General features: G+C 31.0%; 2 protein-coding genes across 4 annotated transcripts; one reads left to right on the top strand and one right to left on the bottom strand.

Moving 5' to 3' along the window:
- The first annotated feature begins 3,444 nt into the window (after positions 1-3,444).
- On the top strand, positions 3,445-6,303 carry LOC120086862 (glycerol kinase). 3 transcript variants are annotated; one of them, XR_005484348.1, is made up of 6 exons: positions 3,445-3,708; positions 3,801-4,022; positions 4,328-5,294; positions 5,390-5,659; positions 5,936-6,050; positions 6,163-6,303. XR_005484348.1 is itself a non-coding variant. In XM_039043681.1 (5 exons), exons 1-4 carry the CDS (start codon positions 3,572-3,574, stop codon positions 5,633-5,635), a joined length of 1,572 nt encoding a protein of 523 aa, XP_038899609.1. In that variant the 5' UTR covers positions 3,445-3,571; the 3' UTR covers positions 5,636-5,659; positions 5,936-6,065. The 3 variants fall into 3 exon arrangements, 2 of the variants coding, with proteins under 2 accessions (XP_038899609.1, XP_038899608.1); XM_039043681.1 differs by lacking the exon at positions 6,163-6,303 and having other exon boundaries at positions 5,936-6,065; XM_039043680.1 differs by lacking the exons at positions 5,936-6,050; positions 6,163-6,303 and having other exon boundaries at positions 5,390-5,807.
- Positions 6,047-16,111, bottom strand: LOC120084526 (receptor-like protein 13). Its single transcript, XM_039040318.1, is given in 12 exon segments — positions 6,047-6,094; positions 6,096-8,154; positions 8,534-8,591; positions 9,251-9,328; positions 9,441-9,525; positions 9,527-9,600; positions 9,748-9,795; positions 11,244-11,309; positions 15,443-15,601; positions 15,697-15,801; positions 15,804-16,026; positions 16,028-16,111. Coding segments are annotated over 12 exon segments (3,087 nt in total).
- Positions 16,112-27,342: the final 11,231 nt, after the last annotated feature.

The following is a 27,342-nucleotide window of genomic DNA, read 5'->3' as shown; positions in this document are numbered from 1 at the left end:
GGTTATTTCTAGGAAAACAATCATTCTAATTACATCAGGATTCTATAATCTTCTTACATTCCACATGTGAGGTCCAGTACACTTCAAATTTCAAAGATCTTTTATTGAAATCTATTCTTTTGAACCGACTATTCAATGTATCATATAAGATGGGCTTATGACTAGAACAAACCCAATCCAAATTATAAATCTTTGATTTTGGAAATAATTCGTCAAAAGATTGATTACAAAGATATCTGACTAATCTCTCTCAAATGCTAATTGTTTTTCTTACACCTGTCCAAGTAAAAATATATTTTGAAAAATTCATATCTCTAAGATTACATTCATCTATACAGGTCCTGAAAATTTCAAGTAAAGATAAGGCTTTAGGAGGATCGTCCTCTTTTTCGTAATTCCATAAGATTTCATTTAAGTCTCCGCCAATTAACCAAGGTGATTCATCATTGTTGTTATGTGATCTTATTAACTCCCAAGTGACTTTTTTTCATTTTTGTTTATGAGAATCCATATAATCTAAAGGATCTCAAATTTTTTCCATTCCAATATAGATCGGAGTCAATATGGTGCGGTGAAAATGATTGGATGTTGATTATTATCTCTTGTTTCCATAGTAAACATAATCTTCCCTTAGCTCCTTCACTATTCACTGTAAAACCATTTTGAATTTGGATTTTAATGGTGATATCTTTACCACTTTGTCTCAAATAAAAATAGAATGTCAGGGGCACGAAAGCGAGTGAGCTCTCGCAACCTTCGGAATACTCTAGAATTACTCAATTCTTGAGCATTCCAGCAAAGCAACTTCATGTTGGGAGGCAGGGCTGAAACTCAACCTCTACCTTTGAATTGGGAAGGTTATTTATGACTTTTTATTAAAGAAAATTCTTCATTTACTTCAGTTTTTCTTTTAAACTTTTCTTCAGAGGTGGTCAGATGATATTTCGAGGGCTGAAATTCAAACTTTTCAAATTTTTATCAAGGCAAGAACTTGAAGTATCTATTGATGGAGATGCAGGGAAGTTACCATCCCAATCCGAATTGGATGATATATTGAGATTAATTTGTGAACCATCTTTCAAGCTGGTATTAAAATTCTTATTATTTTATTTTTTTCTGTATTTGGTGGTCAGTTTCCACATCAAGAAAGTCTCCATTTAAGTTCCCATTTTTTTCTGCCATGAATCTGTTTTTATAGCCTAGAGGTAAATCCAGAATTCTTATCCAGAAGGCGACATGATTGAACTTATATTCTTGGAGGATTCTGGAAGGGATTTTGGTTTCCTAGAGCCTCACCCTAACTATGTATAAACGACAGGGTAATGCTATTTTTTTTTATAAAGTATTCCATTTTTTAGTATTTATAATTAACATTATTATTTAATTCTAAAATAATTAACTTTTATCAACACTATAATATTCTCATGCTTAATTATAAATTAAATACGAACATAATTTATATTTTCAAGCATGTGCAAAACCTAATTTAAAAATCTAAATCAACTCTGTGAAATGTAGTCGGTTGCCACGTGGAAGATAAAACACTACTACGTCCTATTGGATAAAAGATATTATAGCGAAGCCCAAAATTATCTTTTTCATGACGTAAGACTGAATGCTAAACCTTGTACTCTCTGTCAAAGTCAAATCCGTGATTCTTAAATTAAAGTTCCACTTTCCATAACACATTATTTTTCATAGGAAAAAAAAGAAGAAAATCTAATAATTGCTTTCCCTTTTTAAAAACGAAAGGAAAAAAATTGGAGGTATCTATTATGACCTCTTATCTTAATTATTGTATTAAAAAAAGAATAATTACAAATATAATAAAGTCCAAAGTATTTGTAGATATAATATAATATAAAAAATATATAGATATAATAAAATTTAGATTTTGCTTTTGAAGTCTATCAATAATAAAGTATATCGCTTAGGAGTAATAAACCATATCATTGATAGGAGCCTACCAACAATAGCGTCTATCGCGGATAGATTTTACTATATTTGATATTCTTTAAAAATTGTTGTTATATAATTAATTACCATCCCAAAGTGCTACTCAATATAATTACTCAAAAAAATATCTCAACATTTTACAAATCTAAAGGTATAATTATAATGTAACAATCATGGTTGATTTTTGCAACTTTATTTTATTAAATTACATTTTAGAAAAATGTAAATTGACTACTGAAATCACATATATTTTCTAAGAGCTGGTTACAAAATAGGCAAAATAAGTTCTTAATATTAGGCCTGTAGTCCAAACCTTTTAGTTTTTTAAAATGAGTAAAAAAATAAGCAGCCCACGATCTAAAACAAAAAGGGCAAAAAATGTATGGATACATCTTATATAATTGATACACACTTGATACACTTGATACATCTGATACACCTAATATACTTATATCCCTTGATAGACTACCGATGTATACTTGATACCCCTTAATACACTTAAATTAAAATAATACACTTATAATTTTTTTAAAAAGAAAAGGAAAAGAAGACTTGAACTTCTTCTTCTTTGAAAGCCGTAGACCCTCCCCCAACATCTCCCTTCTAATAGCCACTCCACACCAATTGTCATCGTCCACTGCTCCACCTCTCCGTTGCTTACCTCCATCGATTGCTGCACATCCGGTCACAGTCATCGATTGTCGGTCGCTGTTTTTCTCTTTCTTTCACTATCTTTCTTTCCTCCACATCTGGTCACCATTTGTCTTATATACTCTATATTGTTGATACACTTGGAATATCACACTTATAAAATAGAATATACATGCTTTACTTGAGAATAAGTTATTGATTGTATATTGGTTGTTGTTAAGATATATTATTGATACATTTGGAATATCAAGTATTTGCTAATAGGCGACTGATAAGTTCATGTCTTATGTTTGTTATATTGCTGATACACTTGAAATATTTAATATTCTTGCTTACTGATATTTAATAATATGTTGATGAACTAGAGATCTAATATGTTGGAGTTAAGATGGCAGATACACAAACATATTTTGCTACCCAATGTAATTTACCTTTTTTTTAAATAATATGTAAAGTAGAATAACAAATTGTTGACATCGAGAACCGCAATACATTTTTTTAGTACAACAATTATTGAGTGGGGAATTGAGCCTCCGACCTCTCAAATAAGATTAATTTTTGCAATACAAATTTTATCTTGAGGCAAACTATGCTTCTACTCATTATTAAAATCACATCCAATAATCAATAATTAAGTTGCTGAGTTGGAATTGGAAAATAAAAAGAATAAAACAACAATTAGATGGTTGCGTTGGAAAATTATAATAATCCTTATCGGTTATCACTATGCTAAAAAATTACTCTATTTTGCCTTTTTTAGTATTTATCTTATCGAAACTACCAATTATCCAATTTCTTTCTTTTTATTAATATTATTTAAATAAAAAAGGCCCCAAGAATCAGGAGTAGAAAGTCATAACTTTATCCGTCGCTGTACAGAGTTCATTATCTTTTACAGTTTCTCTGTAGATCCACCGAAGATTTTGGTTTGAAATCCCGAACTGAAGAACAGAGAATCCAGGAAATGGCGAAGGCAGAGGAGGTTTTCGTTGGGTCAATCGATCAAGGAACCACCAGCACCAGATTCATCATCTACGATCGCCGTTCTCGAGCCATCGGATCTCACCAGGCCGAGTTCACTCAATTTTACCCTGAAGCCGGGTGAGTGAGTGGGTTGATGTTCCTTAATCCTTCGATCTCTGCCCCATTTCTCTCTTTTATTACTTTCGAGAGTTTGATTTAATCTTCTGTAGATGGGTGGAGCATGATCCGATGGAAATTCTGGAGAGCGTGAAGGTTTGTATGGCCAAAGCCCTAGATAAGGCCACCGCGGCGGGTTACAATGTGGATAATGGATTGAAGGCGATTGGTTTGACCAATCAGAGAGAGACAACTCTGGTTTGGAGTAAATCTACTGGCTCTCCCCTCCATAACGCCATTGTTTGGATGGATGCTCGTACCAGTTCTATTTGCAGGTACTCTGTTTCCCCCTGATTTTCACGTTTTCCCCCATTTCCCTTTTTTACTGAGTTAATTGGTTTCTGTGTTTACAACGATTGAATTCTAATTTTTTGCACTTTTCTAGATTCTGGGTTCTTGGTTAATGCCATTTGCAGCGATATATTGTCTGATTTAGGGTTGAGTTTCGTTGTTCTGATTGCGGACTTTTATTTCTTATTCTTGTAATTGTACTTAAGAAATGAGATTTTGTATTTCTTGAACTATATCTATGGATTTAGGAGGAAGTATATTTTGACATCCTTTTATTTTGATATGGTAGAAAATTGGAGAAGGAATTATCTGGTGGGAGAACCCATTTTGTGGATACTTGTGGTCTTCCCATAAGCACCTATTTCAGTGCAGTGAAGTTGATTTGGCTGATGGAAAATGTGGAGGATGTTAGGGAAAGTATAAAGAAGGGAGATGCTTTATTTGGTACTGTAGACACTTGGTTGATATGGAACTTAACTGGCGGTGTCAATGGAGGATTACATGTGACTGATGTTTCGAATGCATCACGAACGATGTTGATGAACCTCAAGACTCTTGATTGGGACAAACCTACATTGGAAACACTAGGAATACCAGCAAAAATCTTGCCGAAGATTGTCAGCAACTCTGAGGTCATTGGGAAAATATCCCTAGGTTGGCCAATTACTGGTGTTCCCATTTCAGGATGTTTAGGTGACCAACATGCTGCAATGCTTGGTCAAGCTTGTAGGAGAGGTGAGGCCAAAAGCACATATGGGACTGGTGCTTTTATACTTCTCAATACAGGGGAAGAGGTTGTTCAATCCAAGCATGGCCTTCTAACCACTTTGGCATTCAAGCTTGGGCCGGTTGCTCCGACAAATTATGCTCTCGAAGGCTCCATTGCCATCGCTGGAGCTGCAGTTCAGTGGCTGAGAGACAGTCTTGGAATTATTAGCAGTGCAAAAGAGATCGAGGAATTGGCATCACAGGTTCAGTCCACCGGTGGGGTTTATTTTGTACCTGCCTTTAATGGGTTGTTTGCTCCATGGTGGCGTGATGATGCTCGTGGAGTCTGTATTGGGATCACAAGGTTTACTAGCAAGGCTCATATTGCTCGAGCCGTGCTTGAGAGTATGTGTTTTCAAGTGAAGGACGTGTTGGATTCGATGCACAAAGATGCTGGAGAGAAGGGTGAGGTAAAGAATGAGAAAGGGGAATTCTTGCTTAGAGTGGATGGTGGTGCTACTGTCAACAATCTTTTAATGCAAATTCAGGTTTGTGATTTCTATTCCATATTCTACATGTTTTGTCACTCTTGATATAGTTTTCCACTTTTTCTTGATCCTTATTGTTGTGATCATTTCTGCAGGCAGATCTGTTGGGAAGCCCAGTGGTGAGACCGGCCGACATTGAGACAACTGCACTTGGAGCAGCTTATGCAGCAGGATTAGCTGTTGGAGTTTGGAGTAAAGATGAGATTTTTGACTCAGGAGAAAGGGTTAAGAGTGCAACCACTTTCCATCCTGTATTAGAAGAAGAGCTGAGGAAGAAGAAGGTGGAATCATGGTGCAAAGCTGTCTCAAGAACCTTTGATTTGGCTGATCTTTCTCTTTGATGGCATCTTCTTCAACTTTATAATGTACTTCCTTCTTTTCTTCTTCATTTATTGTACAATTTTCACGTGTTCATGAATTATAGTCACCCTTAATAAATTAAAATATAACGAAATAATACAATGGAACAAATTTTCCTTATGACTAAATTCAAAAAGCTCTCACATGTGATTATTGGGATTTGTGATTGGTTTGAAGACTTAAGGTGACCAGATATATAAATGATTAGCTTGAAATAATTGAATTCACATATTAATCACACATTTATGTACTTTTATCATCTAATTGTCATCTGATGGAAGGTCAAAGGAATACAAGCGACTCCATTGAAGCTTTGAAGAGGACATCTATAATTTCATCACATTTATCAACAGCCAAGAAAAACTTTGAAGTTTGATTTGGAAGGATACATTTTAGGTACACTTGAAAAAATAATAATAGTAATCTTCAATAAAATAAAAACCATTTCTGACACCATTGTGGGTTTATGCATAGAACTGATACAATTCCCAACAATATTATGATGTAGGAGGCTGCAAAACTCCAACTGAATGCTTCTAAGTCAATGAATGCTCCATCTTCTTCTTCTAGCTTAACAGATTGGTTGTTTGTTGATAAAATAGGGCTTGAACATTTGTGTTCAATATATGATCCACAAAGATAAGGATTACCATAGAAACTGCTATTAGAATATGTGAACTGTAATGTTGTTGGGATCATACCTGATAGATTATTGTATGCCACATTGAAGATAGAAAGAAAATTGAGTATAGTAAGTTCAGAAGGAATATTTCCACTCAATAAGTTATTAGAAAGATCCAAGCTTTCCAATTGTTTGAGGTTGGAGAATACTTTTGGTATAGGTCCTACCAACTTGTTGTAGGAGAAATTCAAGGCATGAATATGTAAGTCTCCAAGCTGTCGGGGAATATCACCTGTTAGTTGGTTACTTGATAAATCAAGTCCAGACATATGTTTTAGAACATTTCCTTTGTAACTCTCAGACCTATGTTTTGTAGTAAAATCTACTTCCATTTGTATTTTAGGAAAATATATATCAAACTGTATACCATATGGGGAGTTTACAATGATTGCATATCCAAAAGTTGTGTCATAATCTCTAATTTGCTCTTGTTTTGTTTGATTAACTTTTATGTCCCCAAATGTTATATTATTGAAGCATGAAGGTATTGTTCCATTGAGGTTATTGCTGGAAAGATCCATAATATTTATTTCTCTATTTTGACATAATTGTGTTGGAATTGGACCCTCAAACTCATTCTCTTTCAACAAAAGAACCTGCAAACTTGTAAATTTGTTGAGCCATTTAGGAATATGTCCTGAAATGTTGTTGTAGCTTAGATAGAGAATTTTTAACTTTGAGGCAGCGGGCAATATTAATTCTTGTGGTATAGGTCCTGAGAACCAATTCTTTTGCATGTATAAGTAAACCAATGATGAAGAGTTGAAGCAGGTGGAGGGTACTTCACCAACTAGATGATTTTGAGATGCATCCAATATTATAAGTCTAGAAAGGGAGCAAATTTGTACTGGAAGTTCACCTACAAAACTGTTTCTTGACATTTGGACATATTCAAGGTCTTCTAAATTACCAATCCAACTAGGAATTTTGCCAGATAGCATATTGTTGGATATGTCCAATGCAGCCAATGATTGTGTGTCATTCAATCCATCCTCAATGCTTCCACTAAAGTTGTTGTTTGCTAGAAGCAAAAATTGTAGTGAAGGCATGTTGTTGAACATTGAAATTTGCAAATCTCCAGAAAATTTGTTGTTTGACACATCCAACCGAGTTAGCATCTTCATTTGTTTCATAGATGGAGGAAAATTACCTTCAAAACTATTTCTTGAAATATTGAAGAGCAAAACTTTTGGTAGAAGGAGACCCAAGTGGGTTGGCAATTGACCACTAAAAAGATTATTTGAAATGTCCAAAAATGATAAATTGTGGTTCCAAGTGAAGAGTTGAAGATGTCCGGTAAGTGAGTTGTTATTCAAAATCAAACAGTCCAATTCAGAGTTATTCTGTAACAACCAGAAAGGAAAAGGTCCAACCAAGTGGTTATGAGCAAGATTAAGGTATTGCAACTTATGCTGTGAGAGTAAGAAACTTGGGAATTTTAATGTAGTTTGACTATTGAGGTTACAACTAGACAGTGAAAGGACTTCCAACTGAAATTTAGGTAATTCTTCGGTTTCCATTTGAATGTTTCCGACATTACTTCTTCCTGAAAGCGCGAAACGTCGAAGCTTAGAGTGGTTAGTCAAGGAGGAGAATGAGAAAGTGCCTTCAAAGTAATTTTCATGAAGGGATAAATACTCAATCGATGTGAGTTTGGATATGGGTGTGCCTGGAATTTTTCCAGTTAATTGGTTATATGAGATATCAAGACGTTTAAGACCAGTGAAGTTCCCAACACATTCTGGAAATTCCCCTCTAATCTGATTGTGTCTAATTTTCAACTCAACAAGACTGTTTGATTCGCAAAATCCTACGATATAAAAAAATAAATAATAAATAATTTCATTAATTTGTCTTTTAAACTTCAAAAAAGTTTTAAAATTAAAAAATAAACAATCAATACACAAATTGAGGTGGATAACATTACTTTTTTTTTTTTTTTTCTTGGGTTAAAAAACAGTTTTAGTCTATAAACTTAAATTTAAAGTAGATTCACTTTTTAGTCCATACACTTTCAAATGTTCAATTTTCTATTTCTAAAATAGTACTATTACTTTTTTACTTTATATTTCAATTTTATAGATACAACCAAACTAAATTACAGAAGTATTCTCATAGATTTTAAGAACAATAACGTAAAATAAAAAAGAACAATACTGGAAACAAGAGTTGGAATCCTCCCATTCTCAAATATTGTGGTAGCGAGCCATTGAAATCGTTATATGATAGATCCAATACTCTTAATTTCTTCAATTCTAATTCACGAACAATAAACAAAAAGAGAACTAACATTAGTTCTAGTTTGACTTTTATCTCTCATAATTTACAAAGTATTGAGAACATTTTACAAAGAAAAAAAAAATTCTTTGAACTTTTTATTGAAATAATATATTAATTATAATTTTGGATTAAAAGACATAATCGACAATTAGTAAATTTTGTATATAATCATATACAAATTTTATAATCATATTAAAAAAGAGATGAGACTCGAGTCAAAACTATACCCAAAGAAATAAGCCAAAGGCCCAGTGACCCATAGGTTGGCTCAATTTGGCCTCAAAACTCCAGTTCAAATATCCTAATTCAATCAAACAATTCTAAAGTAAGTCAATTTTCGCTCTTAATTTCCAAAAGCTTTCAGCCTCTTTCACTCTCTAATTGAAGATATACAAATTTCACTTTCTTTTATATGTCATGTTTTTCCACCTCTAAAAAAAATTAAATGTTGTTTTCACGTACAGGTTAGCCTTTTTACTATCAGAATTTTATCATGAACAAATCACATAAGTTAATTTAGGCTAAAGATTTCATTGGTTCAGATTCCCACATTTCAATAGTTGTCTTTATAAATAAATAAAATCACATACATATATATGACATATGTCGTCTTAACCAGCTAAAATATATTTACCTTGTAAGGGTATTACTCCATCATGATAATTATTAGATGAAAGATCCAAGATTTCTAAACTTCTTAATTTTGCAATATCTGGACAATCAAATAATCAAATAATTAATTAGCAAGGAAAAGAAAGTAGGAACTAAAGCTCTTCACATTTATGGCGATTTTTTTTTTCTTTTTAAAATTGATAAGTGCGAACTTTGCTTAGGAATAATGCCTCTTAGATCATCATTATCATTGAGATTCAAACTCTTTAATGGTATATGGCCTCTCAATGATGTATAAAATACTATTAATGAGATAATTGTTTCCGAGATTTAGAATCTCTCATCTTTTCAAACTTGATAATCCACCTAGTTCTGCACACTACTCAATCAAATACTCAAATAATGCTTATGTTAAACTCCAAAAGTTCAAATTTTATTTTATCAGTTAACTTTAAGTTTAATAATGAAGATTAAGTTGTAAAAGTTTAAGAGCTAAATTACCTTCCATTGGTAGTGTGCCGTTCAATTCATTGAGACTTAGATCTAATTCTCTCAAGTTTTCCAACCCTATGCATTACATCATATATAAAATAAAGAAGTCATTGTTTTAAATAGTAAAACTATTCAAAATATTTTCAAGTATAACAAAATATTATTGTTTATATCTTAGAAATATATGACGGTCTATCGCAATTTATCACTAATAGACAATAATACTTTGACATATTTATAAATAAATTAACTCATTTTTCTTTATTTGAAACAATACTAATATAAACTAACAATATTAATATAAACTATGTTAGACATTGGTCTTGTGTATTATTTGAAAATTTAGTTCTAATTAATAAGACCTTAGGATTTCAATTTTCTCCCATTACAATGCGAGAATATTTATTGGCTTTTCTATTTTATTTTTATTTTTTTATTTTTATTTTTTTCTGAAATATAATATGCGATTACATTCAATGAAGGGCATTAAAAAAAGGTATTTGCAAATCCAACAAAAGTTTATTAGATTTACACAAAATTTAACCAAAAATATTAAACCAGATTTAAAGTGTCTCCAAATTTCAATTTCTAATGGTTTAGACTAGCACTTAAAATAATTGTCGACAACTATGCCTTTAGAAAAATCAGTTAGAAAAAGAAGTAAAATAGTATTTAATAAATTTCAGCTTAAACTTGAAAAAATAGGTTAGGGTATTTCGTAAATAAATACAAAAATATCTTATTTTAGATATAATAACTAGAATAGACTTATCACCATTTCTTTTAATATTTTTTTATAATTTAAAATTTAAATAATTGCTTAGCATGATAAATTTTGTTTGTTATAGATTAATTTTTAAATAATAAGAGAAATAGGTTTATTTTAAAAAAAATCAATATGGTATACTTTTTTAACAAATTGATGTATTTAACTCGTGAAAAATAGAAAATAGATTTGATTATGTGAAAACTAGATAAATGTTTAAAACAAGTTTGAAAACTAAATATTAATTAAAAAATCTACCTTATTTTAAGAGAATGTAAAAGCCAATACGATACTTCTTTTTAAACTAGACATGACATTAACGTGTTTTTAAAAGTGATTTTAACATATTTAAATTAATTTTGTTTTACCAAACACAAAAGATGGTTAAGATTTTTTCCAAATAATTTTTTGACACGGCTAATTAAGGTATGTCAAATGTAGCTTTAGTTTTGAAATTTTAGTATGTAATAAGTTAGCACTTATATTTTTAAATTTGTGACAATATAATCTCTATATTTTTCAATTTGTGTGAGAATCCAATTGGTTTTCCTTTGGTCGGAAAAGAAATTAAATTTTAAAGTTAAAAATAAAAGTAGGATTTTCAATTAAATTTAAAAAAATTTCAAACTTGAAAATCTATCCGACTCAAATACTAAAATCATACTTATTTTAACTCTAAAAGTTAAAATTTCAATTCATCAGTTTACTTTAAGATTAATACTCAAAGATTAAGCTGTAAAAGTGTCAGCTAAATTACCTTGCATTTGTAGTGTGTCGCTCAATTTATTGGAGTTTAGATCTAATTTTATCAAGTTTTCCAAACCTGTATATTACATCATATATAAAATAAACAGAAACAATATTAATATAAACTATATTAGACAACTTTGGTATGTGTATTATTTGAATTTCAATTTCTAAGTTGACTTTGATATTAATAACAAAGATTTATTTGTAAAAGTGTGATTTTAATTACCTTGTATTTGTAGTTCACAACTCAATTTATTGTAACTTAGATCTAATTCTCTCAAAATTTTCAAATCTATGCATTACATCATATATAAAATAAAGGGTAATTCTTTTAAATAGTAAAACTGTTAAATATTTTCATGTATAACAAAATATTATTGTCTATTGGTGATAGATCGTGATAAACTTATATCACCGGGTGATAGACTACAATAAGTTTCTAATACTCAGAAATATATGATAGTCTATCGTAGTCTATCACTAATAGATAATAATATTTTGATATATTTGCAACTAAATCGACTCATTTTTCTTTATTTAAAAACATTCCTAAAATAGACAGATATAATGTAAACTAACACATATTAATATAAACTATGTTAGACCTTGGTCTGTGTATTATTTGAAATTTTAGTTCTAATTAATAAGACCTTAGGATTCCAATTTTCTTCTATTACAATGCGAGGATATTTATTGGCTTTTATTCTTGTTATTTTGATTTTTTTCTGAAATATAATATGCGATTACATTCAATGAAGGGCACTAAAAAAAGTATTTGCAAATCCAACAAAAGTTTATTAGATTTACACGAAATTTAACCAAAATATTAAACCAGAATGAAAGTAACGATTTAGTCCTCAAATTTCAATTTATAAAGATTTAGGCTAGTAATGATTTAGTCCTCAAATTTCAATTTATAAAGATTTAGGCTAGTTTTTAAAATAATTGTTGATAATGGTTAGAAAGATCAGTCATAAAAAGAAGTAAAATAGTATTTAGTAAATTTCAGCTCAAATAGATTACGGTGTTTTTGGTAAATAAAAAAAATATATCTTATTTTAGATATAATAACTAAAATAGACTTATCACCAACTTTTTCTAAATTTTTTGTAATTTAAAATTTAAATAATTGTTTAGTATGATAAATTTTATCTGTTATAGATTAATTTTTAAATATTAAGGAAAATAGTTTTATTTAAAAAAAAATCAATACGGTATACTTTTTTAAAAAATTGATGTAATAAAAAATAGAAAATAACTAGATAAATAGAGCTATTTTATTTATTATATTTATTTAAAAAATAGAAAATAAAAAATAGATTTTATTAGATAAATAGAGTATCGTATTTTCTATTTAAGAAATAGAAAATGGATTTGATTATGTGAGAACTAAATAAATATATAAAATAACTTTGAAAACTAAATATTAATTAAAAATTCTACCATATTTTAGGAGAATCTAAAAGCTAATACGATACTCTTTTTTAGAGTAGACCTAAAATTAAGTGTTTTTAAAAGTGATATTAACATATTTAAATTAAGTTTGTTCTATAATCAAGATTTTCTTTAAATGATTTTTGATACAACTAACTAACGCATGCCAAATGTAGCTTTAGTTTCAAGTTTTTAATAAGTTAATCTCTATATTTTTAAATTTGTATTAATATAATCTCTATATTTTAAAATTTGTGTGAGAACCTAATTGGTTTTTCTTAGGTCGGAAAAGAAAATAAATTTTAAAGTTAAAAATAAAATTAGGAATTGAAAAGAAAAAGAAAAAAGAATATTAAGTTTTGGGCAAAAAGGGAATTAGAAATGTACTAAAGGGTACGATTGTCTTTTCAGTTTTAAATAAAAGAATTTAAAAAGAAAAGAAATTGAAAAAACCAAGTCACGTGGCTTAAATTAAAGGTGAAAGGTAATAAAACGGAAAATAAAATAAAATATGAAAAAGGGGAAGAAGGAAGAAGAATCGTGAAATGGTGAGGGAGAGAAGATGGAGGCACAACACGATTTTAGGGAGAAGATTGTGAGTTCGATGGTAATCAGAAGCTATTATTCCAAATTTTGGTGATAATTTTTGTTTCGTAAGTATTTTCGTGAGAAATTTGAACAACATTTCATAAGTCTTCTGACAGATTTATGTTTCAAGTTTGAAGTAGTTTTCAAATGATAGATGGATGTAATTATATTTGACATTGGTGTGGCCGTATGTCAAGTGATTTACCTTTTGAGTTATTCTGCATGTACGTATTTGATCATGTTTGTTCTACTATTTACTTTGAGATTACTCGGTAAGTAGTATGATCACATTTGCTCTGCTATGAATCTTGAGCTTGTTTGATGTATGGTACGATTATGTTCCTCTGCTATCCTCGACATATAGTATGATTACGTTTGGATTTGGATATAGATTTAGCGAAGGTGTTTATATGTTCATCTTTATGTTTATAAGAAAATGCTTATGATTTCTTTATATGATAACTCTCTCAAATTTTCGAATTGTATGTATATTACACTGATAATTTCTATTTAGTAGGATTATAATTTTTTCAAGTTATTTTCTTATAAATTTTCAGCTTTCTAGCTCAATCTTTTAGGATTATTTTTTCTTCAAGTTGCTCTTGAGTTTCAATTGAAGTTCACAGTTCAAAAGTTGCCATCGATTCATCAATTTATTGCAATATGGAGTCAAACATGAAGTTTTAGTATTTAGTAGTAGTTAATTCAAGTTAAGTTTCAAGTTCGAGGAGAATTTTATAGTAGGCTTCATTGTATACTTGGGGTTACTGTCGTCACTTCTTATCCTAGGTTCAAGTATGGTTATTGGGAGCAATGTGACAATTTGTTACAATTTAGTATCTCTATTATGAAGAATCTCATCGCAATTAATTGTTATTTTTTTATAACTTATAGGGACTTAGGTTACTTTTAATAGCCATTTTGTTTTTTATTTTAAGCTTTTCAAAATTAAACATATCTTGTCTCATTTTTTTTACAATAAAAGTACAACGTTTGAATTCTTAGTTAAATTTCAACAACAAAAATAAGTTAAGTAGATAATAAAAAAGAAATTTGAAGGTAAAAATAATACCTATATGCTTAATTTTTAAAAACAAAAATATAAAATCAAATGATGAACAAACACTTATTGTAATTTATAAAAAACTTGATCCTGACCAGATTTTGGAACTTACATGTGTAAGAAATTAACCAGAAAGTTTCAGAATTGAATTACAGACAATCATATTATAAACTAAAGTTTAAGTAATAAATTGGGTTAAAAATATTTTTTTAAAAAATAATATTGACATTAGCTTTAATTAAAAATGAAAAAATGATTTCTTTTCCCAAAAAACAGTTAGATACAGCTATCCCAAAGTTCATCTGTATGAAAGAAAGAAGTAAACAAAAGCATCTAGCTGGTCTTCAATGTTATTAAAAATATATAAGAATTCTTACGTTGGTTTTCACAAAATATTTATCTAAATTTAAAATATTCTGTTTTGTACAAAACATGTTATAAATAAACATTCCAATCTTTATTTATAACTAAGATCCAATGATGTCAAGTTTTCCAAACCTGGTTGAAACAAAAATATAACAAACATAAAACAAAACAAGAATGAGATAACTATTTTTTTTTTTTTGGTTTGAGTACAATAGAGGTTAGGGGATATGAACCATCGACTTTGTATTCACTGACTCACTAGTATATTCGGATGTCAATTGAGTTATGCTCTTTTTGGCTCACTGTATTGGATTGAAGGTGCGGTTTTGTGTTTTTCTTTTTTAAATTGAACTTAAGATTATAGTCAAATTTCATTAGGATCTTTTCAACCAGATCTAATTACATTCTAATTTTCTGAATATTTCAACACTTGTAAATTTAAATACTTTGCATTTGTAGCATATCATTCAATTATCGTAATGTAGATGTGATTCTCTCAAGTTTTCCAAGCCTAGGGGTTTGATTTGGTGTATTATTTTGAGTGTATGGATATAGTTTTAAAATCATGGTTAGTTATTATTAATAATATATTGTTTTTGAATTTACATATGAAGGTTGGGTGAATGGATTTTTTACCTCTACTATTAATTCTTAATATCAATGTCCAATCTTCCAATTTATAAATCTACCGACGAATATTTTAAATATCCTTTAAACATATATGAAATAAATTGAAAGTTTAGGAACCAACTAACCAAGTAAAGCGATAGACGACTCATTCAATCTATTTTGATCAAGTGCCAACTTCTTCAACGATGTAAGACCACTCAAAGATGAAAAGATTTTACTTCCAAAATAGTTTCCAGAAAGTTTTAAAATCTTTAATTTGTTGAAACTTGAAAATTTGTTGAAACCTGTGAACAGAGAAAAATATATTAGTTACTTAATCAAGAATGGAAAATTATGTATAAGATCATGTAAATTTACTCAATCATAATAGATCATATACCTTTGTCGTCAGTAAAATCAATAAATCTATTATAAGTTAGGTCAAGAAGTTTCAATTCTTTAAAATTTTGGAATAGAGAAAGATTGAGCAAAAAATAACTTTGTCAAATGAATGATATTCATCATCCAACAACTTGTCAAGCAAAAGGTCGACCACATGGCTGCCAAAATTGTCACATTTAACTCTATCCCAAGTGCAGCAATTAGTTCCAATCCACGAAGAAAATGGATTATTATCGATCCACCCGGAGAATTTAGTGAGATTATAGGAGAAAAACATGGACTTGATTTGTAACAAACTCAATCTTTCTTCCTCTACACACCCGTTACATAACCTGCAAATCACTCACAACAATCAATAATAATAAGAATAATAATGTTAGTGATAACCATTTCATCCTCAACTTCGACTCCATTGGATACACAAAATGATATCAAACTAGGAGCTTTTTGCTTTATGCTTTAAAATTCCATATCACCTTGCCCTATTTATATGCATCTTAATGGTGGATAATACATCCATATGTTAGGAGGTATACTCACTTAAACATTGAATAATGACAGATTAGGAAAGGTGTGAATCATATGTTTGTTTGTTAGTATATTCAGTTTATATATACCCATCCATTTTTAATAAGGTCGATTCTTCGACATGCAACCTTCTTGTGATAATTTTTTTTAAAGATATTGTAATTAAAGTATGGAGTGAAAAGGTATTGTAATTGAAGAAAAAGTATTGAAAAGGTATATAAGTTAAACTTCTTGTGATAAGTTTAACAACATAATTGATTTTTCTAACTAATATGGAAAAAAGAGAATGGATGTAAAGAAACACATAGAAGGAAAGACTGAATACTATTGTTATGGAAAATTTCTCTTTTCCTTCTGTCTTTTTTTTTTTATTATTATTATTTGTTGTATGATTATAAAGATGAGAGAATAATTTTATTAGAGAAAATGTTACAAAATATAAAGTTATGGTACCTCTAAGATTAAAGAGTTTATATAATGTATTTCTCTAAATCCTAAAATCATAATCACAAATACACCGTAAATAATTAAACAAGTCAAATACAAATTCTACTTAGGTTTAGGATTTAAGGAGAGTCACGTATTTGATCATTCAAAATGTCATATAACAAATTCAAGGCATTTCAACAATATTAGATAAAAATAAAAAAAAATTATATTGTTCAGATACTTTTGTAATATGGGACTGAAAAGAATCTCAATTTGTGTATTTATCTCGATTTCAAATCCAGCGATGTAATATTTTCTACCTCATCATTCTGTTGTTTCCCAAAAGAAAATTCTAAAGGGATCTATATTAGGTAAGAAACCTTTAGTGAAAAAGTCTGCTTCTCAAAAGTATAAGAGTTTTCAAATAAAGAAGAAAGGAAAAGGGAATAAGAAAGTCCCTGAAAAAAAAAGCATGAATAAATTTCCAAAAGGAAAATGTTTCCATTGTACGGATGTTGCAACGCAATTGCCTGCAATATCTTAAAGAAAAGAAAGCTGAAAAGGAAAACCAATGTAAATTCGATTTACTTATAATAGAAACATGTTTAGTAGAAAGTTCTCACTTCACCAGGATATTAGATTCAAGCGCCACTAATCATATTTGCACATTCATTCAGGAAACTAGTTCCTGGAAGCGGCTATCAGAAAACAAAATGACTTTCAAGGTGAGAATAGGTGAAGTAATTTTAGCAGAAGCAGTGGGAGGCATTAAGTTATATTTTGGAGATTCTTACATTTTACTAGAAAATATATATTTTTGTACCTAAGATGAAAAGGAACTTAGTCTCTGTATCTTGTTTACTGGAACATATGTATCAAGTCACTTTTGATGTAAATGAAGTGTTCATTAGTTCAAGAGGTGTTCATATTTGTTATGCTAAACTTTAAAATAACTTGTATGTGTTAAAACCAACTGAGGTAAAGACTATTTTAAATATAGAGATGTTTAAAATAGTAGAAACTCAAAATAAGAAAAGAAAGATTTCTTCTAATGCCTATCTTTGCCACTTAAAACATGGCCACATAAATCTCAACAGGATTGAGAGATTGGTAAAGAATGAAAATCTAAATAAGTTAGAAGACAAATCTTTACCTCCATGTGAATCATGTCTTGGGAGTAAAATGACTAAAAGATCTTTTATAGGAAAAGGTCTTAGAGCCAAAGAGCCTCTAGAACTTATATATTTTGACCTTTGTGGTCAAATGAATGTCGAAGCTCGAGGAGGATATGAATACTTCATCAGTTTTATTGATGATTATTTCAAATATGGCTATGTTTACCTAATGCATCATAACTCTGAGACTCTTGAAAAGTTCAAATAATACAACACTAAGATTGAGAACCTATTAGGTAAAAGGATTAAAACACTTTGATCAGATCGAGATGGAGAGTATACAGATTTACATTTCCATAACTATTTAGTAAAACATTGAATTCAATCCCAACTCATTGCACCTGGTACACCACAAAAAAATGGTATAGAAGAAAGGAGAAATCAAACCTTGTTAGACATGGTTCGTTCAATGATGAGTTATGCTCAATTACCTTAGTCCTTTTGGGGGTATGTAGTGCAAGCTACTATATATATTCTTAACATGATTCCTTCAAAATGTGTTTTAAAAATGCGTATGAGTTATGGAGAGGACGTAAAGGTAGTTTATATCACTTCAGAGTTTGAGGATGCTCGGCACACATGTTGGTGCAAAACCCTAAGAATTTGGAACAACGTTCCAAAGTATGCCTATTTGTAGGATACCCAAAAAAAAACAAAGGGTGGTCTATTTTATGATTCTCAAGAGGATAAGATATTTGTATCAATAAATGCTACATTCTTAGAGGAAGATCATATAAGAATTCATCAAAATTGTAATAAACTAGTATTAGATGAGATGTCCAAAGAATCAACAGATAAATCAACAAAAGTTGTTGATCAGGTTGGTCCTTTAACAAAAGTTGTTGCTCCATCTCATCCTTCTCATGAGTTGAGAATGCCTTGATGCAGTAGGAGGTTTTTCAACAGCCTAACTGTTATATGGTTTAACAGAATCTCAAGTTTTCATACTTGATGATGGCCTAGAGGATCCATTGACCTTTAAACAGGCAATGGAAGATGTAGATAGAGATCAATGGATAAAAGTCAGGGACCTAGAAATGGAGTCAATGTACTTCAATTGTCTGGGAACTTGTAGATCAACAAGATGGGGTAAAACCTATTGGCCAAGTGGATCTACAAGAGAAAGCGAGACCAAACTAGTAAGGCGCAAGCCTACAAAGCTAAACTCCTGGCAAAAGGTTTTACCTAAAGAGAGGAGGTAGACTATGAAGAAACCTTCCCTTCTATTGCCATGATAAGATCTATAAGATGTTGGATCAACACCAGTACGCAACGGAAGAAATCAGGATCCATAAGCATTCTAATTCATTAATTTGGTTGAAAAGAAACATGCTAAAAATAGAGTATAATAGGTTTCATGAACATACCTTGGCCGAACCAACGAAATCTCCATTTCCAGCTGCAAAATCCTCTGAATCCTTGTGTAGACCACCACAAGATCTTCTCTACTATTCTCTTGGTGCTCTAGATTGAGTTGTGGGACTCAAAATAAGCTGAAATCAAAGGGAATATGGAGAAAGCTCACTGAACAGAACTCATTGAAGAACACCTTCTTCATCCGAATTTTTCAGCAAAAATTCAGTCGGTCCATCATCTTTTCTTCACTCCAATCTCTTCAATATATTCCAGACTATCATGCAAAGAGAAGTGATGCATCGGATGCAGCTCATGCTTGGAGTAAACCAAAGAAGAGATGGTGGGTTCCTTGTGACCAAGTTGAAGATGAACTTGAAAAACCCATTTTTCAACTTTTGTGTAATTTTTTAATTTCTAAAATCTATTTTTGATTTTAAAATCATTTTTTATTTCTAAAATCAAAATTTATTAATTTTACAAATTAATTTCATAAATTAATTTCTAATAAAATTAATAAGTAATTATTTAAACAATTTAAATAATTCTAATTAATTTAATATCCAATATTAAATTAATTTTTACACAAATTCATCTTCATATATTTAAATCATATTTAAATATATTTTCTTCAATTCCATTTGATTCTAATCTGAATGTTTCAAATTAACTTATCACACTACTCTAGGGCTAATCCATTTCCGAGCTAGTAGAGGGACCTTATGGACCTACATATCATGGGCTTCAATGATCCGAGATTAATCGACTAAACTCATTAGACCGATCTAACCTCTATTCGTTAACTAATGGGTCACTCCACTAAAGCCCATAGTTGAACTCCCCTCACTGTAGTTATATTATGTCCACTCGATATAACCATGATTAGTAAGTTAACCCTTCACAGGTTGTTCACAATAACGGATGAGTCAAATCTCTGTTTTACCCCTGAAATTACCTCTTGTTCCTTAAGTCCCATTGATCCCCTAATGAACAATTGTTTTCTAATCCAATCACAAAACCGAGTCCCTCTCATACCAAATAAGAGGGTGGGATCCCTTGTTCAAGCCCCAAAATCAGCACTTAAGGGAACAACCTCTCTACTATCCCTAAGATGGGTAGGAGTGAATTCCTTCTTGCGCCCTATATCCCCAGCTATCTATCCAGTCTCATCCCTGAAATGGCAGTCATATTGAGCCACCGTTGTTGAGCCAGCCCTCACCTATGCAAATTAATGTGCAATCCCAGAGAAACAGAAGTTCATAGTTAGCTTAGAATTAAGGTCAAGTTACCTAGGTCATCGCTTTGAAATAGTCAGTCTTAAACAGTAAACAACGTTATAAAGTAAGAGTGACTCATTTCGTGGTCCGATCTTGTACAAACTCTTTTGCACAAGGACACCCTCACTCCTCAGATTCAACATGAACGAATTAGGATCACTTCATTTGTAACACTTTACAACTTCTTGTAACAACTACAGAACAGGCCGTATCCAATAGTGTTACCAGAAGAAAGGTACCCAACCTTATCCATGTACTATAGATCATTTTGACTATTTACTCGAACCTGATTGACCTTTATGTCTCCACATAAAGTTCAAGTACTCATCCAATAGTCAATGGACTTTTAGGTTTATTTATTTCTATTCAAGTAATATATCTATTTAATAACACCTTTATTGAATTTTCAAAATAAGCTCCATTATTTACATACCACGAGTTTTAGGACATAAAACCCAACATAAGAATACTTTTATCCATTGTTGCATTTTATGATTATGAAATATGGAATATGGATGTCAAGACAACTTTATTTAATGGCTATCTTGACGAAAGTATTCACATGTCTTAACCAGAAGGGTTCATTAAACTGGGTCAAGAGCAAAAGATTTGCAAACTAAAAAGATCCATTTAGGGATTGAAACAAGCATCTAGATCCTAGAATATAAGATTTGACACTGAGATCAAATCTTGTGGCTTTGAACAAAAAGTTGATGAACCTTATGTTTACGAGAAGATAGTAAACAAAACTGTAGCTTTTCTGGTCCTTTATGTTGATGATATCTTGCTCATTGGGAATGAGACAAGTTTCCTTGTTCACGTAAAGAGATGGATAGCATCACAATTCCAAATGAAAGATTTAGGAGATGCACGGTATGTTCTTGGAATTCAAATTGTTCGGAATCACAAGAACAGAACGCTAGTACTATCTCAAGCATCTTATATTGACAAAATGTGTCAAGATATAATATGCAAAATTTCAAAAAGTGTATGCTACCTTTTAGACACGGGATTCATTTGTTTAAGGAACAGTGTCCTAAGATACCTCTAGAAGTTAAGGAAATGAAAAGAATTCCTCATGCATCAGCAGTTGGGAGTCTGGTGTACGCTACGTTGTGTACACGTTCCGACATATGCTTTGCAATTCGAATTTTCAGCAGGTTTCAGTCCAACCCTAGACATAACCATTAGACTGTAGTTAGGAACATCCCCAAGTATCTTTGGAGAACGAGGGACTATATGCCCATGTATGGGCCTAAGGATTTGATCCTTACGGGATACACAAATTCTGATTTTCAAACTGATATAGATTCTAGGAAATCTACTTCAGGATCAGTATTCACTCTTAACAGAGGAGCTATAGTATGAATGAGCATCAAACAGAGTTGTATTGCATGATAGAGTAAATTTTCATAAAGCGGAAGCAATCAGAATCATTAAGCACTCTAGTTATACTTAATTTTAGTTTAAAAGCATGTAAGAAAATAGTTTTTCAAAGAAAAGGGTTTCTGAATATATTACCTTTGAGAGTCACTTCAATTCTTGCTCCTCTCCACGAATTCGACCTTCAACTCAACTGTAAACCACCAAGATTATCTGCTCTGCTATTCTCAACCTTGGAATGTGTGGTGGAAACTCAAAATTTGAGCTGAATTGGGAGAGGGAAGTAGAAAGTTTGAGAGGTTTTTAGATTTTCAGAATAATCAGTTGCATGAACTCAAAAAATCTGAATGTTTTGAGTATTTATGATTCTAATTCGTGCAAGCACTCACTTAATCAGCTAATTGACAGTTCAATTAGCATTAAATAAGTGGGTTAGTTGTTACATAGTGGATTAATACAACAAATTTTGGACTATTCCACTAGCAAGCTAATTTTTACAAATTTCCAATTTTATTTAATTTAATTTTCTGTTAAAATTAAATTTAAACAAAAAAATTCAATTCTGAATATTGAATTTGTAAAATTTAAAATGTTTTATTAAATAATTAATTAAACAAATTTAATTAATTAATTAAATAATAATTCAATATCAAATATTAAATTAATTAAACACGTAATTCATACATGAATCCTATTCATTTTAATTTAATATTTAAATCAATATTTAACTATTGTAATCTCTCCAATTTATGTTTAATTTCAATAAATTTAAACATTTAATTATATCGAATATAATTATCCAAACCCTAAATTTAATTTGGACCTTTCAAATTCAAAACCTTAATTTCCAATTTGAACGTTTCAAATCCGCTTAATTCACTAATCCAAGGTGTAATGTTTTACGAGCTAGTAGAGGGACCTTATGGACCTACCGATCATGAGCTCCAACCATTTGAGATTAATTGGCTAAACTCTTTAGACAAAATTAATCAATATTCATTAATTACTAAGACACACCACTATAGCTCAATAGTTGCACTCTGCTCACTGTAGATATATTTCCGTCCACTTGATTTAACTATAATCAGTAAGTCGATCCTTCACAGGTCGTTTGTATTTACAGCTAGATCAAAGTTACCGTTTTACCCCTATAAATACATCTTGCTCCTTAAGCTCCCATTGATCCTCTATTGAATAATTGATTTATAGTCCAAGTAATAAACCATATCCTTCTCGACCATGAGAGGATGTGACCCCTTTGTTCAATACCAGACATTAGTACTTAAATGAAAATCCTATCTGCTAACCCTAAATAGGGTAAGAGTGAATTCCATCTTGTAGGACTATGTCCCTAGCTATCTATCCGGTCTTATCCTCAAAATTGGAGGCTTATTGAGCAGTGTTGTTGAACTACTCTCACCTATACATATCAAAGGATAATTCTGAATAAACATGAGTTCATAGTTAGCTCAGGATTCAAATCGAGTTACCTTAGGTCATCGAATTTGAAATAGTCAGTTTTAACAATAAATGGTCATTATACAGAAAAGTGACTATTTCGTGGTCCAGTCTTATGCCAACATCCTTCGCATAGAATGCTTTCACTTGCATGTTTCCACGTGAATGATTTTGGGATCACACACCGTTTGTATCAATATACAAAGTTGGCCGCATCCAATAGTGTCCCCAGGATGAGGTATCCAATCTCATCCATATACTTATAGGCCATTTTCGCTATATACTAAAACTTGATCCACTTTTATGTCTATACATAAAGTTAAAGTATTCATATTTTAGCCACGGATTCGTTTATTGGCATTTTATAACAAAATGTCAAAGGTATATAGATGCCCTAGTTTATTCTATTTTCTCTCTTTTTCTCAACGTTGTATATTTGTATATATTTGTAACTCACTGGAGTATTAGTCCAAGTGAGAGATTGTTAGGAATGTCTTAAAACTCGCAATTCGTAATATTTGAAAACTTATTCTATTTATCAATAAAAGTATTATTGAGTTTCTAATTCAATAAAAATGTTATTGATATTACATTTTGAAAAATCCAATAAACATATCCATGGCTATAGTATGAATATTTTAACCTCATGTAGAGACATAAAAGAGGATCAAGTTTTAGTATATAGCCAAAATGGTTTATAAGTATATTGATGAGATTGGGTACCTAATTTTGAGGACATTATGGATGCGGCCCACTTTTTATATTGATACAAATGATGTAATCTCAAAATCGTTCATGTGGAGACATGTGAGTGGGGGCATCCTATGCAAAAGACATTTGCATAAGATAAGATCGCGAAATAGTCACTTTTCTTTATAATGACGTTTACTGTTAAACCTGAGTATTTTACCGATGACTTAGGGTAACTCGATCTTAATCCTGAGCTAACTATGAACTCCTATTTATTTGTGATTATCCTTTGATCTTCATAGATGAGAGTAGTTCAACAACACTACTCAATAAGCCTCACATTTTTAGGATAAGACCGAATAGATAGCTAGGACATAGTCCTGCAAAATGGAACTCACTCCTATCTGATTTATGGTTAGCAAATAGGTTGTTCCCTTAAGTACTGATTCCTTGCCTTGAACAAAGGGGCCCCACCCTTTCATGGTCGAGAGGAATATGGTTTATTGGTTGAACTATAAACCAATTATTCAATAGAGGATCAATGGAAGCTTAAAGAGCAAGATGTATTTATAAGGGTAAAACGATAATTTTGACCTACTATAAATACGAACGACCTGTGAAGGATCGACTTACTAATTATGGTTAAATCAAGTGGACATAAATATATCTACAGTGAGGAGAGTGCAACTATCGAGCTATAGTGGTATGTCTTGATTGTTAACGAATATTGATTAATTCGGTCTAAAGAGTTTGGCCGATTAATCTTAAATCGTTCAAGCTCATGATCTGTAGGTCCATAAGGTCTCTCTACTAGCTCGTAAAACATTACACCTTGAATTAGAAAATTGAGCAGATTTCAAACGTTCAAATTCAAAATTAGAGTTTAGAATTTGAAATGTTCAAATTCGATTTAGGGTTTGGATAATTATATTTGATATAATTAGCATTTAAATTTATCAAAATTAGACGTAATTTGAGAGTTTATAATATTTAAATAAATTATTTAAATATTAATTACATGAATAGGATTCATGTGTGTGTGAATTAGGTGTTTTATTAATTTAATATTTGATATTAAATTATTATTTATTTAATATTTAAAATTAATTTTCAAATTTCAAAATTGAATTTATTTTTTTATTGATTTTGAATTAAATCAATAATAATTGAAAATTAATTATTCATTAGTGGAAAAATACAATTTTTGAACTCTTATGACGATATCTCCCTAATTTAACACCTAGCCCACTATCTAAGTGCTAATTGAATTGTCAATTAGATGAATTAGTTAGTGCATGCATGGATTGACTTGATAAATACTCAAGTTTTCATAATATTGAAGTTCATGCAATCCAATTTTCTGAGAATTTTCTGAAATTTTGAACCTCACAAACCTTCTCCTTCCCACTCTTAATTCAGCTCAATTCTAAGTTTCCATCACTCAATTCAAGGCTGAGGATAGTAGAGAAGATCCTCTTGGTGGTCTACTGGAGATTTTGAGATCTAATTCGTGGATATTACAAATATTTGAAGTGAAATCATCAAAGGTATGAAATCTGAAACCCTCTTTGTGAAAAAAAAGAATGTTTTTTCAGCATGCTTTATATTCAAACTAAATATAATTAGAGTGTTTAATGATTCTGTTTGCTTTCGTTTTATGCATGTTAACTCCAACATTCTCTAGGGTGAGAAGCACCACCAACATTTTCATCAGTAGGAACGATACCAATGTCAACAGGGACGAAATCATTATGCTCAACATATTCATCAGTAGGAACAGAGTCATCATTTTCACTTACTTTCGAATCATGAACAGGTTGGGAAATCAGAACAGAAGAGCTACCAATGACAGAAGAAACATCAACAATATTCTGAGCAACAATTTTTTCAACCTTACAAGGAGAGATATTCACACATCAGTCAACAACAGCGAAAGAAGGCATACAAGGATTCTTAGTAATAATGTCAAACCCATACAACACATACAAGCGTAAACACCAAGATATTTCTTAGGAAAAACAGATGGTAACAGATTCATATTTAAAGAACCATTAACATCATCAGAAGGAGGAAAATCACGACAGCCTACATACAGCAAAATAGCAAGAGGGCCAATTTCAACAATTTCTATAGGATCGGAAACATGTACGGGACTCTCAATGAGTGTAGCTGAGGTATTACCTTGATCAACATGCAAGTCCTCTGAAGTGGGAGAATGGGGACGATTCGAATGACTTCGTTTAGAGACAGAGGATGTAGGACCCTTCATTTGAACGCCAAAAGCATTAACCTTTGAAGTTGAACCACCAGACTTAACATTGCGAGAACGCTAGTCGACTTGCGAGGGTTTACCACAAACATGTGAGTATTACAAGCACGACTCCTTGTATCCACCATGATGAAGGCATTGAGAAACTAAAAACCCAACAAAAAATAATTATACTCGAGGTTCAAACCAAAAGAACCAAAATCACAATGAAAACGATAGTTGAAAGATACAAGTCTGAGTCTCTGCGAGGACTCAACATGGATTAAATAGAGACAAGGAGATGTTTTAAAACCCATAATAAATGGGACATCAATCAACACCAACATCTCCCAATACATCATAACTGACTTTAATGGCTATAATGGTAGCTTGGAAAATCAAAGAGTTGCCCTCAAAGATCAAATATAACGGTATTTAGGGGTTTGGTGAAAATGTATACAATCTGCTTATTTGTTCTAATATGCTCCACAGAAATGACTTTGTTCCCAATTTACGGAAAAAAATGATGTCTAATGTTGATGTGCTTTGTTCAACTATGTTGCACTGGATTCTATGAAATATATATGGCGCATATGTTGTTGCAATACAAGGTCAAAACATCTTGGAACATGATAACTTATAGAAATACAAGTTATTTATGTTATTTTATTTAGATTATGTGGCAAAAAGAAGGAAAAGTTGCGTCGATAGTATAAGAATTGGCTGAGAAATACGAAAATTATAAAGTGTCGTGAAAACATCCACTAACCCCATTGCGATGGCGAAATGGAATGTCCAAGTCTTTGTTTTGCAGGTGATAACTTGTAGAAATACAAGTTATTTATGCTATTTTACTTAAATATTGCGGCAAAAAGAAGGGAAAGTTGCGTCAATAGTATAAGAATTGGCTGAGAAATGTGAAAATTATGAAATGTCGTAAACACACCCACTAACCCCATTGCGATGGCGAAATAGAATGTCCAAGTCTCCGTTTTGCAGGAAATAGGTCACCACATGCGTTAATGGCTCGAGGACAAAATGTACAACACATCTACATCACATGCGCCAATCGATCAAGAACGAAGAAATGATCAACGCAATGA

Source organism: Benincasa hispida, chromosome 9, assembly GCF_009727055.1.
Source record: "Benincasa hispida cultivar B227 chromosome 9, ASM972705v1, whole genome shotgun sequence".
Taxonomy (NCBI): domain Eukaryota; kingdom Viridiplantae; phylum Streptophyta; class Magnoliopsida; order Cucurbitales; family Cucurbitaceae; genus Benincasa; species Benincasa hispida.
Note: the sequence above shows the minus strand (reverse complement) of the source record. Positions and strands in the feature narration are given on the sequence as shown.